Source organism: Procambarus clarkii, chromosome 65 (assembly GCF_040958095.1).
Source record: "Procambarus clarkii isolate CNS0578487 chromosome 65, FALCON_Pclarkii_2.0, whole genome shotgun sequence".
In the NCBI taxonomy this organism is placed as follows: Eukaryota; Metazoa; Arthropoda; class Malacostraca; order Decapoda; family Cambaridae; genus Procambarus; species Procambarus clarkii.
In genome coordinates this window covers 18,420,814-18,435,513 of record NC_091214.1, presented here as the reverse complement: position 1 = coordinate 18,435,513, position 14,700 = coordinate 18,420,814, and the positions used below count along the sequence as shown (strand labels likewise).

The 14,700-nt window shown below is 41.2% G+C and overlaps 1 protein-coding gene across 1 annotated transcript in view; it reads left to right on the top strand.

Annotated features, from left to right (window-relative positions):
• Positions 1-10,888, top strand: part of LOC123771238 (platelet binding protein GspB) — an 87,803-nt gene extending 76,915 nt beyond the window's left edge. The window contains 2 exon segments of the mRNA XM_069309713.1: positions 517-1,137; positions 2,404-10,888. Coding sequence (XP_069165814.1) covers positions 517-1,137; positions 2,404-2,532 — 750 coding nt within the window. The 3' untranslated portion in view covers positions 2,533-10,888.
• Positions 10,889-14,700: the final 3,812 nt, after the last annotated feature.

Sequence of the window (14,700 nt, the reverse complement as noted above, 5' to 3'; positions counted from 1 at the left end):
AATACAGGGTACAAAACACAATCAAATCTGCCCATAGTAGGAAAACAGCAAGTAAAGGATTTGGGAATAATGATGTCAGACGACCTAACGTTTAGGGAAGCATTACCAAGCAAATATTGCGTCATTCAGAAAAATGATAGGATGGATTACGAGAACTTTCAAATCCAGGGATTCCATCACAATGGTTGTACTCTTCAAATCACTTGTGTTGTCCTGTCTTGAGTACTACTCAATACTTTAAGATACAGTACTTTTATCTTTAAACATTTAATTATAGTACAATACTAGTACTGTATATTGTGTATGAAAAGTATATTAATTTTTGTATCCCTAGTCATTGGAAGTTTGTTGTTGCAAGTACAGTAGTTGTTAACTACTTGCAACAACAGTAACTACTTCAACCTGTAATATGTATTTGTTTATCTAAAATATATAATGATAGTATCATTATTAAGCTTTATTGCATGATTTGGTACAAATTTGAAGCACAATTGTCTAGTCAAAATTTATTTGCAGATGATGAGCCTTCTTCAACAGCAATCAGAACTTTGCCATGACCTGGAGACACTAACTCTGGCATCACAGCGAGCTTCACCAGAACCTCCTGGTCACTGTACCAGTGGTCAAGATCCTTCATTGTCCCATGGTCATTCCTCTAGTCAGTCGGTTAGATCATCTCCTCCCCGAGAATCCCTAAAAGACAGTGCAACTTCTCCAGATCCAGTGAAGGGAAGCTCATCTTCCTTGAGTTCAGAGAACCATATTACCACTGCAACAGTCAATTCTGAACTCTCTAAGCATAGTTTAATCAGTGACGGACCTTCCGATCATAATGTAACAGCTCAGGATGAACGTGTTCCTTTGAGGCTTGAGGAGTTCTCTAGTACAGTGGTAGGGGCACAGAAACCACGTGATACTAATATTGATACTCCAAATTCACAAGGAAATTCAAGCTACTTTTCCTTAGAAAATGACCTCTGTTATCAACGCTCATTCTCACAAGAATCTTCAAATTACTTAAGTACGTTGAGGAGGCAGGAAGTCCAGCTGTGTACAGAACCCGTATCGCCGCCAGTGAGAAGTACATCAGAGGCTGCTGAGGCACATGCCATCCAATCCCCTGACATCACTGGCCAGGTATATAGTACTGTATAGTAATTCTAATACTCGGTAATTTCACAAACTTGCTAAGCCACCATGAATAGTATGGTATTATGCAAACACTCTGTTTCTACATATAGTTTCCATTCTTTTATTTATATATAGAATACAAATTTAGACCATATCTAAAGGTCTAAATCAAATGAAAACAATGGCTTCACAAGCTTCCAGTAACTCCAATCTATGGCCATTGCCGACATGCCAGTTTTCTATGGCTGTCTCATCCTACCAGGAGCATGTGATATTTCATACTGATTTGGCCCCATTATAGGGGCAGGGAGCACTCAAAACTTCCCCCAAGAAATGTTTTGGAAGCAAACAAAACTTTATAAGAAGCAAATAATCTTTCCAACCTTCCCCGCTGCCACCAGAGGGTGGATGGTGCTACCTTTGGCACCAATGAGGTTCCTGTCTGGTTTTCTTCCCTAGCCCTCATATAACTAGAAGGCTTCTTTCTATTGTGCTCAAGGATATATTTTACAGATAAGTGGCCAGCCTCTTATATGGACTTAGTTTCCCACATAGTGGATGTTCACAGCTTAATGTAAAGTAAGAATAAGAATGTAAATTAAGATTAAGTATGTTCCCATGTATACAGCACTGTACAGTACTTAAAGTGATAAAAGGTAATATACACATTTTATAATTAACTTTATTGACAATCAGTGACTGTCTGTCACAAAATTAAGAGAATGTAAGTACTGTCTTTACTGCCATACAAGACCTTATTTACATGGATATTTTATAAAAAGAAAAAATATTTAGTGTTTCATCATAAATTGTTTGAAAGGGATTTTGAAGTGGGATTTTACGGTAAATAAATTATTTTGTGCACGTAACTCCAAAATAAATAAATAAATATATATATATATATATATATATATATATAATAAATATATATATATATATATATATATATATATATATATATATATATATATATATATATATATATATATATATAAATAAATAATATGCATGCATATACGGCATGCATATGTACCTTTGAAGGTGCATACTGTACCTTCAAAGGTACAGTATGTAATGTGTTACATGCTTTATTTGTACTCGTACATTTTACCTGAACTTGAGCCGCTGTTGTCCATACGCTCTGAGGCTGCCACTCTGTTCTGAGAGATAGTCCTGTATAAAACATAACCACCCCTATCATAATGAATACTAATATTTACAGTGATAATATGACTGTGAGAATATTGGTTGTGTAGGATTTATTATTTGCAGGTGGTTGAGCTGGTGCGGCGGGAGGTGTCGGGGCAGACAGAGATGCTCCAGGAGCAGCTACACAAGCAGACCAGGGATGTGGCTGATATTAAAGACATGATTCATCTCTTAATTAACAAGTTACAGTGATCGATGTGGCCATGAAAGCAGTTAATGCATGTGTTAATTTATTTGATTTTTAGTGACAATACTGTACATTTAATGATGTGAACATGCCGCTGATCAATAAAAGCCAACCTTGATATTAAGCATTTCCAAAGCTTGAACACTTCAGTGTTATGTGCTGTTTGGATACATTCATTTATACTCAAATAATGGAATAAACATCCATTTGCTGATGCTAAACTGACAGCATTTAATTATAAAGAACATGTTCATCAGATGTCGGGTGGACTTCAACTAAATAATGTTATTGGCTCACATCATATTGTAGCTATTACAATACCTGTCATGGTTTTTGTGTTTGTCCTGTATTTCAAAGGTACAGCAAGCTGACACAAGTTGTGTGCCATATGTTCCACAAAATTATGCTGTAATTTTCATTTATTAGACTTCCAAGTGCCTATGTTGACTCCCGAGTGCCTTTGTTGACCCCCGAGTGCCTATGTTGACTCCCGAGTGCCTTTGTTGACCCCCGAGTGCCTTTGTTGACCCCCGAGTGCCTTTGTTGACCCCCGAGTGCCTTTGTTGACCCCCGAGTGCCTTTGTTGACCCCCGAGTGCCTTTGTTGACCCCCGAGTGCCTTTGTTGACCCCCGAGTGCCTTTGTTGACCCCCGAGTGCCTTTGTTGACCCCCGAGTGCCTTTGTTGACCCCCGAGTGCCTTTGTTGACCCCCGAGTGCCTTTGTTGACCCCCGAGTGCCTTTGTTGACCCCCGAGTGCCTTTGTTGACCCCCGAGTGCCTTTGTTGACCCCCGAGTGCCTTTGTTGACCCCCGAGTGCCTTTGTTGACCCCCGAGTGCCTTTGTTGACCCCCGAGTGCCTTTGTTGACCCCCGAGTGCCTTTGTTGACCCCCGAGTGCCTTTGTTGACTCCCGAGTGCCTTTGTTGACTCCCGAGTGCCTTTGTTGACTCCCGAGTGCCTTTGTTGACTCCCGAATGCCTGAAGTGACCTCTGAGTGCCATCCTTTTGTAGTTTGACAAAATTAAAGCAAAATAGTTCAAGAACAAAATGTTCAGAAAATTCTGGAAAAAAAATATATATATATTTTTTCATTAAATATATATATTTTAATATATATAAAATATATATATTATTTTATTATATATTAATAAATAAAAATATATATATATATTTTTTATTTTTATATACAGTATTGTTCAAATCCAAGGATCCCATCACAATGGTTGTACTCTTCAAGGCACTTGTGTTGTCCCGTCTTGAGTACTGCTCAGTACTCACTTCCCCCTTCAGAGCAGGAGAGATTGCTGAAATAGAGGGAATACAGAGAACATATACGGCACGCATAGACGCAATAAAGCACCTAAATTATTGGGATCGTCTCAAAGCCCTCCAAATGTACTCACTAGAAAGAAGACGAGAGAGATATCAAATAATATACATCTGGAAGATACTGGAGGGCCAAGTACCAAATCTACACAGAAAAATAACAACGTACTGGAGTGAACGATATGGAAGAAAATGTAGAATAGAACCAGTGAAGAGCAGACGGTGCCATAGGCACAATCAGAGAACACTGTATAAACATCAGAGGTCCACGGTTGTTCAACGTCCTCCCAGCAAGCATAAGAAATATTGCCGGAACAACCGTGGACATTTTCAAGAGGAAACTAGATTATTCCTCCAAGGAGTGCCGGACCAACCGGGCTGTGGTGGGTATGTGGGCCTGCGGGCCGCTCCAAGCAACAGCCTAGTGGACCAAACTCTCACAAGTCAAGCCTGGCCTCGGGCCAGGCTTGGGGAGTAGAAGAACTCCCAGAACCCCATCAACCAGGTATCAACAAGGTATATATATATATATATATATATATATATATATATATATATATATATATATGTATATATATATATACATACAGAAAGTATATACATTTCCATATGATTGTGATAAATCATGTGTGTAGTTTGTAGTGGAAGGAATGGTGTGGAGGTGTCTGGAGATGCGGTAATATGCAGCCGTGTGTGTGTGTGTGTGTGTGGGGGGGGGGTAATAATGGTGTAGCATGTTACAAGCAGTGGGAAGGAGCAGGGTACAATCCAGGGGGCTGAGCTTTATTAAAGGGACCACTTGATATCTCTGCATTCTCTGAGATATTGGTACCTTCAGTGGACTGCACAGCTGAAGTTCTAAGCATGCTTATTATTAAAATGTTAAATGTGTGAAATTTTGTGGAGTCATGTATTTTTGGCATGGGTGTATGTTTGTAGCATGTACAATATTAGTACGGTTTGGACCAGGCTCGTCTCACAGGTGTGTGACAACCTTTTGTGATGCTCATCTGTGATGTTATAGTAATGTCTTTATTTTCTTTGTGGCTGATTAACACAAGTGAACTATAAACTAAATGGAATTGAAGCCTCCTTAGCCCGTTAGTTATATTTTTAACTATTGGTATCATTAACAAGCAAATATTATCTATTACTGTATGTATTGTATTGTATTCTAGTGTGCCTGAGAAGAGCTTTTTCACATTGTATACTGTATCTCGACTCCTCAGTCTGGCACGTACAGTATCATCCTCATTCCATTTCTCTCGTAGATATACACTTCTAGGAACAATACCTTTTTTTTTACTGTACAATATTTTCTTCATCATGTTTCTTTTATTTCACTAAAGCGTTGTGTGTATGTGGTTACTCGACCCATCCTTCAGGCTGCCCGATTCACCTTACTCCATGCATGTTGGATTCCTCCAGAATTCTGTGCCCTCTGTGTCCTTATCCTTCTCACCTTGTCTGCTGTACCACTCATCACTGCTTCCTCACCACTCTTGCTTTACTATAACATTGCTACTTTACATGTCGCCTCTGTAGCATCTCTCGGCTAAATTTATTATTTCCATTCGCATCTTTATTTGTCTACATTCCTTCTTTCTGTTTTAAGTTTTACTTGGTAATGTTCCACTTTTTATTGCCATCTCCCTCACCTTTGTGTGTGTCCAGGTTTGGTTTGTAGCTCCTCCTTATGCTACTCTCTCCATGTTTGGTTGTCCAATCACTTGGGCTGGACGGTAGAGCGACGGTCTCAGCTTCATGCAGGTTGGCAGTTCAATCCCCAAATGTCCAAGTGGTTGGGCACCATTCCTTTCCCCCAGGCCCATCCCAAATCCTTATTCCTGACCCCTTCCAAGTGCTCTATAGTCGTAATGGCTTGGTGCTTTTGCTCTGATAGTTCCCTTCCCTTCTTGTTTGGTTACTACTTTCCCTCATGTTTCCCTCACCCATATGCCACACCTGCCATGGGGCATCATACCAGTCCACACCTGCCATGGGGCATCATTCCAGTCCACACCTGCCATGGGGCATCATACCAGTCCACACCAGCCATGGGGCATCATACCAGTCAACACCCACCATGGGGCATCATTCCAGTCAACACCCGCCATGGGGCATCATTCCAGTCAACACCCACCATGGGGCATCATACCAGTCCACACCTGCCATGGTGCATCATTCCAGTCCACACCTGCCATGGGGCATCATTCCAGTCAACACCTGCCATGGGGCATCATTCCAGTCCACACCTGCCATGGGGCATCATTCCAGTCAACACCTGCCATGGGGCATCATACCAGTCCACACCTGCCATGGGGCATCATTCCAGTCAACACCTGCCATGGGGCATCATTCCAGTCAACACCTGCCATGGGGCATCATTCCAGTCAACACCTGCCATGGGGCATCATTCCAGTCAACACCTGCCATGGGGCATCATTCCAGTCCACACCTGCCATGGGGCATCATTCCAGTCCACACCTGCCATGGGGCATCATTCCAGTCCACACCTGCCATGGGGCATCATACCAGTCCACACCTGCCATGGGGCATCATATCAGTCCACACCTGCCATGGGGCATCATTTCAGTCCACACCTGCCATGAGGCATCATACCAGTCCACACCTGTCATGGGTCATCATACCAGTCAACACCCGCCATGGGGCATCATACCAGTCAACACCCGCCATGGGGCATCATACCAGTCAACACCCGCCATGGGGCATCATACCAGTCCACACCTGCCATGGGGCATCATACCAGTCCACACCCGCCATGGGGCATCATACCAGTCAACACCCGCCATGGGGCATCATACCAGTCCACACCCGCCATGGGGCATCATACCAGTCCACACCCGCCATGGGGCATCATACCAATCCACACCCGCCATGGGGCATCATACCAGTCCACACCCGCCATGGGGCATCATACCAGTCCACACCCGCCATGGGGCATCATACCAGTCCACACCCGCCATGGGGCATCATACCAGTCAACACCTGCCATGGGGCATCATACCAGTCAACACCCACCATGGGGCATCATACCAGTCCACACCCGCCATGGGGCATCATACCAGTCAACACCCGCCATGGGGCATCATACCAGTCAACACCCGCCATGGGGCATCATACCAGTCAACACCTGCCATGGGGCATCATACCAGTCCACACCTGCCATGGGGCATCATACCAGTCAACACCCGCCATGGGGCATCATACCAGTCCACACCTGCCATGGGGCATCATACCAGTCCACACCCACCATGGGGCATCATTCCAGTCAACACCTGCCATGGGGCATCATTCCAGTCAACACCTGCCATGGGGCATCATACCAGTCCACACCTGCCATGGGGCATCATACCAATCAACACCTGCCATGGGGCATCATACCAGTCCACACCTGCCATGGGGCATCATACCAGTCAACACCTGCCATGGGGCATCATACCAGTCCACACCTGCCATGGGGCATCATACCAGTCAACACCCACCATGGGGCATCATACCAGTCCACACCTGCCATGGGGCATCATACCAGTCCGCACCTGCCATGGCTAACATTTATTTGATCCAGTTGTTGCTATTTAATTTGCTTTGTTAGAAAATTATACAACATTTCCTTAATTTGTAGCATTATTGCTCCATGTTATCCACTTATCTCATCCATTCGTTTCTAATCATTCTAATTCTAACCGCCCCGCCCCAGGATGCAACCCCACAACAGTTGACAAACTTCCAGGTACCAGTTCACTACTAAGTGAACTGAGGCATTAGATGAAAGGAAATGTGTTCAACAATTTCTGTCCCTGGGGATTCGAACCTGGGATTCCCTATTGTGAGTCAAAAATAAACCCAACTGTACTACAAACGGAGTTTTCAAATATAGTATAAGGTGGCTTGATGATTTTGCAATATTAGTTGACTCTTCCTAAAATAAGTAGGTTACAGTACATAGAAATCTTTATGAATATACATTTTGTCAGGATTTTTCTGGCATCAATTAGGTAGTGTAATTAATTATAATGAATAAATCCTATAAGAGAAAGCACTGATGTTGTATAAACCAGATAGATTGCCCTTTATTGATGTGAATGATGGTTGTGAGACCTTGCTTGGTAATACCAGTGATATTTCCTGCATGTTGTTGGGATGGCTCAAGCCTTGAAATCATCTTGTGCCATAGGTACCGAGTGCTCAATAATTACCCGTCCTGTAGTTCATCTTAAGCCTGGATATGATGAATTAAAAGTAAATATATTCTTCAGCCCTGCCTCATCATTAGTTGCTACACACACACATTTGGGTTATTTGTCACACAAAATCTTTGCCTCCATTAATTTTAATGTTTGCAAAATACTTCCTTATCAATCTAGTGTGCAGATGTTTTGTGGCTTGCCCATTCACCCTTACCTCCCGATCATAGATTTCCACTTGAATTTTCCCCAGCCCAGCATTATGTATAGCCATACAATCCAAACAGACTGCTCAAGTTCTTTGCTTCCATCACATCTTTAGTCTTAATTCTATTTACCGTATATTAAAGGTCTCGGTAATCTCTACTGCATTCTGCTGTAACTTGTATACGTCAGAATACCAGTTTTGCAAATATGTATGACTTACTTGACCCCTTTCATTTACTAAAAGCCTCACAACTTTTACTTTTTTAATAAACAATTTTCATTTATGCTTTTCCTCTCTCACATGTATTATTATTCTCAGTTTGTCTCCGTACTTAGCAATTTTCATGCTATCTCTTTCAGACACTAGAACCTTCATGTGTTTAACAGTTACTGTACTCGTAACAGCCTTCTACACACATCTCCATCAACATTAACCCCATTTCCCACTTTCATGGGGTGGAAATAAATTTTCCAGAGATATCAGATGAACAGTATACAAAAAATCTACCTTGTTACCTTTCACAGGCAAGTAATTAGCAGCATACATATATCTGTAGCAAGATTGCTCTCAGTATTGACATCCTGAATGGTCTCTATAACTCTTGAATATTCTGACTATTCACAGTGATTTATATCCTTCTGTTTTAGCACTTTCTTTGGATGATTACTGTAATTAAGTCATGGCTCTTGGAAGCCTCCATCAAACTGTGAAGTTAAAAATTATCAACAGCGAAATTATGTGCATAAATCACTTATTTTTTTGTTATTATTAATTTCATTGCCAAGCAAATATATATATCCTAATTACTGTATATTCATCTAATGTTCAATTATGCAATTTTTTATTGTAGCTTGGGTAATTTCATTCCACATGTTCACAAATTTATCTGTATCCACTGAGTATTTTTTATTTGTGTGTGTGTTCCTGTGTATAAGGAGTTGCCATCTTTTGCCAGAGTATGGACTATGATAGTTCAATTTGATACATGTTCTACCAAAGCAATAAGACAATTATAGTATTGTATGTCTGGCATCTTGCTGTCACATGTTTGTCTGACTTTATTCTTTGTTGACTGTAGAAACTGGGTGCCAATGAAATAACAATATTGAAAAAGGAACTACAGTGTTGAGTACACTGAGCCCAATTTTCAGTATTGCTTCTGTCCATCTCTCACATTGGTGGGATGCCAGATGTTAACTCTTTGTCCAGTGATAAAATGTGAAATGATCAATGTGCCTTCCTATAGGAATTAGTCAATATGAAGAATCCATTTACAATATAACTAATAATTTAATATAGTGCTAAGATGGGCTTAAATGCAGTAGATGTTCATATTAAGTTGCTTGCCAGTCTCACTGGTGGTGTTTGCTTATGTTATGGGTGTTGTCCCATGTAGGTCAGCAGTGATGTGGTCTTATGTGACAAAGTGGCATTTATATTTGTGCATTGAACTGTGTTCAGTATATATGTAGTTTAATACCTCGTGAAATTATTTTACAATGGGCAGTGTAACAGCATTTTATATTTAGAATATTGTTGAATGCTTTATCCAATGAAAATTACGATATACATTTCACAGAAAGCTTTTGATTTTACTTATTAATCTTGCTTATAAGTTAAAACCACTTGTTTTGTTTGTAAATTATATTTTAAGAAAATAGAAACAACTGAAGCATATAGCTTATGAATAAGCAGTAGAGTATCAAAAATCCATAAGTCAGAGTGAACCCGTACAGGTGGTATGTTTGCGTAATGAACACAACCTCCCTCAGTCTTGGATCAATGTTACTGATGTTCGATAAACATTACTGACAGTGGTCTAATGGATCAATGTCAGTTACATTATTTCAACATTTGTTTAGATTTCAAGACATTTGAAAAGCTTTGACACTTAATTATATTTTTACAGAGATTTTAATAGTTTCCAGATTTTTAATGCCCTACTGTATTTGGATCTGCATAATTATAGCTATGCATGCTTCTTTTTGAGAAACTTTTCATAATGTGTACAGGCAGCCCTCAATTGTCTAGAAGTAGACTTACATCTCTGGAAAGCCTATGAAGGGAACAAAATCCCCCTCAAAGGTAAATAACATTGATGTAACATTGAATTTACATTCATAATGTTGATTTAACATTACTCCAGCTTATTTTGCTTGCTGGAAAAATACTGTACATATCACATTAGAGGCACTGAGAAATATTAGATTATATCTAAAATGCCAGTTTCAAATTTTTTTACTTTGAATATTTAATGCACCCTACACTTTTCATCCTCAGATATAGTCTGGTGCACAGTGAATTGCAGAATGTTTGGGCTGTGCTAATAAAACAAGATTGTAATTTAAAAAGTTAAAACAAAAACATGTAGCATGTAGCTGCTAATACTAGTGAGAAAGCAATAGACCCCGTATAATATCTTGCTTCCTCTGCCTACTTTAATGCAAAGCTCAAAAGTGCCTAATGTCATCATTACAGATGCTGCACACATTTAGGGCTGCCTATATACTATTTTAAAAATTATTAATTTTTAAATCTGTCCCAAAGTGAACTGTGAGTGATAATCTTTTAAGTAAAATGACAGTACAGTACTATAAATATATATATATATTCTTTCAACTATTTATTACAATTTCCTGCATTCTAAGTGGTTCTTTGTGCATTATTGTCATCAGTGCAATGTTGATTATGTAATTCTAAGTGGAAAACATGCAAGGAGGCTTAATTAGGGGTGTACTCAATTAAATATTATGGATATTTGAAAATTCAATATCTATCTTTTATATATCTTTTTGTCAAGCAAAGATATGCCTAACATGTATGTGTTAAGAGGAAGTCCCTTATCAGTGAATGTCTCCTTGACGAGGTAAGAGCTTGTGTGCTATCCACAGGTAGGTCAGGGTGCCTCCTGCTTCCCTTTCCCTCCACCTTATTATGATGGTGCACAAGCACAGTGCCCTTCTGTGTGATAGCCGTGCATGGTGACCCGTACATTCCCTTATGTTCCTTCATCTGGTAGTTCAGCCCAGCAGCTGCAGCCCCTGGAACTTGTACTTACATTGTCGAAGCCCCCTCTAAAGAGGTAGCCACTCGCCTAGCTGCCCTATCTCATTGGTGAGGCCACAGTTTTGGTACTCTTCTTCCACCCAATGTTGAGATGACAGAGAGTGAAAGGACTGCCATGAGGATAATATTTCTTGCAGCCCAGAGTTATCCTGTCCTCCAGATTGACACATTCACTCGGCCCCTTGCAATCATCATCGTCAGACAATAAGTCACAATTATGTGGCCGAAGATGTGATGACCCAACCACACATAAGATGAATGAACGACAATTATCAAGTCTTGCATGACGATATTGGTCCAGGACAGACAGAAACGTCATCTCTCCATCTCCTGATGTGTGGTTTGGTTATCACATCATCTTTCCCCCTTAATAATTACACTTTCGCGTCCCCGGTGGGCAGGCCACTGCACACCCCAAGGTAGCCCGAGCGATGTTTATATGCTTTTCAGCTTACCTCAATTTTTGTGCTACTACATCGTTCAATTTGGTATCTAATTGTTTGTAATAGAATGCTCTAAAGGAATATTTACATATAAGAACACACCTGATGGCCTGGGTGTTGCAACATTATCACTAGTAGAATTGTTGTCATCCTCATGTTTGTCATTTTTGAGAGGCCAATCAATCCTTGTACTGTACTCAAAGTATACTAGTGACCAAATGATTACAGTACTTTTGTCAACTGGAGGGATGTAAATTTCTTGGTATCAGTTGTGTATTTAGCACAAAAGCATTATGTATAGCCACAGAGAATGGGAAAACATTAGTCCATTTTAAAACAAAACACATAATACTCGGATAATAAATGGAATTTTTACAAATATTTTCATTTTGGACGGCACTGCCGTCCTCAGTATAACTACAGTACGTGTGTTGATGTTAGGACGTTGGTACCGTAATCTGGATGCAATAGTGTTAAAGTGGTCAAGGTAAAATGTAATAGATCTTCTCATCTTTGGTTATTCATGCTGGTACCAGATGCTCCATTAAGGAATACATCCCCTCAGTACCTCTGCAATAGGTGTTGGAAAGTTGGGTAAGGAACCTCAAAAACACATCGCTACCACTTCCTCCCCCTTCCCTTTTGTGGTTTCTCAGATTTATTCTCCCATGCTCACTGCATCAACGGCAGTGATGTCCACCCTGTTTTTTTGGCATGCTTGTCTACATTACAGATTTGAACAGGCTATCTTCCACCTTAGACATTGGGATTGCATTTGTTTCCTCCTTTTCTACCATGACATGCTAGGGCATTATATCATGTTCCACAAGTTTCCACGCCTGTACCCGGGCCCTTTCTGGGCCTGTACCCGGGCCCCTTCTGGGCCTGTTCCCGGGCCCTTTCTGGGCCTGTACCCGGGCCCCTTCTGGGCCTGTACCCGGGCCCTTTCTGGGCCTGTACCCGGGCCCTTTCTGGGCCTGTACCCGGGCCCTTTCTGGGCCTGTACCCGGGCCTGTACCCGAAACATCCACTAGCTACCATTCATCCCCCACCCTCCTACAATCAAAGTCTGTCGGTGTTCTTTTGATGCCACCAGCCAGTTTCTGTCCCACCTTCCAGTTCTTACCCTGCCTGTCCTCCAGATCATGTCACCACTCCAATCACCTCCAATCATGTCACCACTCTGCCTTTTCGTCCTCCTTTATTCACTATGGGCCTCTCCCACTCAATCTCGTCTTCCTTCTCACTCCTCTCGTTATCATGTTCCCATATTGGCATCTTAACATTATCGCACTCTTCGAACGCCCCTAGCGTCCACAATTTTTCTCTCGAGTCCAAGTTGTGGATGCAAGCGGCGTCCAACATTTTAAAATATTTGTTAAAAATTTAAATTTTATCCGATCAATCTGAGTGTGGTTTTAAAATGAGCGCCTTTAGATTGTGCACAATTTGATACCAAAATGAAAGATGTAACACGACAATTGATGTCAGAACACTGGGAAGATTATAAATACTTTTTTGGTCCAAATTTTAAAATGTTTGTTAAAATTCCATTTATTGTGCTATTATGGGACTAGTTTTAAAATACTCGCCTTTATATTGCGAACAATTTTATACCGAAATGAAAGATGTAACACAAAAATTTGTTATCGAACTGAAGAAGTATGCACATTAGGGTTGCGGTCTGCCAATTGGTGCTCATTCACGGGTAACTTTGTGCTTTGCTGCGGGGAGTCACGCCGGGCTTTTGGACCTTATATGCACATACACCTGCAGGGAATTTAATTGCGAACACAATGATACCAAAATGAAAGACATAGCACAAGAATTAAGGCGAGAAAACTGAAACGAGTATACACATTTTTACAGATTTTGGTGCTCACAGGTAACTTTTGCCGACTTTAGGCTTGGCTGTGGGGAGTCACGCCAGGCTTTTGGACACATGCATATAAACCTGTTGGGAATTCTATTGCGAACACAAAGATACCAAAACGAACGACGTGGCACGAGAATTAAGGTGAGAAAACTTAAATGAGTATTCACATTTCGGTGTCGCCGCATATGACGTCAAAGTCTGCAGAGCGCACGCTCTAGGCACGTTAGTGTTAAAGAGATACTTAACACCTCGTGCATATCAAGTGTTTTTTCAATGTCTAGCAATACAGATGATACACAGAGAGCAATCACACAAACATGATATATCAATGAGAAAATCCATGAGCAATGATGAGGATTCAAAACTATGTGCAGGGTATTCCCAGGCACCAGGTCACATGAAAAAGGATTGCAACCTGGGGTTCTAATGAACCCCTGAGAGTTCCTGAGGCATCCACTGAAGCCGAACCAGTGTATCACACAATCCTCTCCCATGCACTCTGGCTCTGTCGTCTAGGAATGTTCCACCTACCAGGTTGCAATCCATTTCTGTGCTGTTGTCTGGGGCGTGTGCCTGAGAATACCCAGCACATAGGTCTTCTCGTCAAGGCTCTTATGGATTTTCTAATACAGATGATAAAATCAACTGGAATTATTTAGCCAAATGTATAGCTCCCCTTGAGCTTCAGTAGTAATCTGGGAAAGTCGAAAATTCCAGGAGCACTGGAATCTTTCCTTAAAACTACTCAATAGCTCGGTCGACAGAGCTTCGGCCTTACACGCGTGGGGTCCGTGGTTCGAGTCTTCTATAGTCCAGGTGAATGGAATCAACTGCAACTCTTAGGTGACTTGAACAAATAACCAATGGACTGTCATTTGCCACCCTGACCTGGTATAAGTTATACAGCATGAGATTTTACCGAATCGACAGGAAGTCGGGCGTGGCGTGGTGGCGGCTGGCAGTCTGTTGGTCGTGGGTTCAAGTCGCCTAAGAGCTCCAGTTGATTCTCATTGATATACAGTATATCAGTGTGATTTCACCAATAC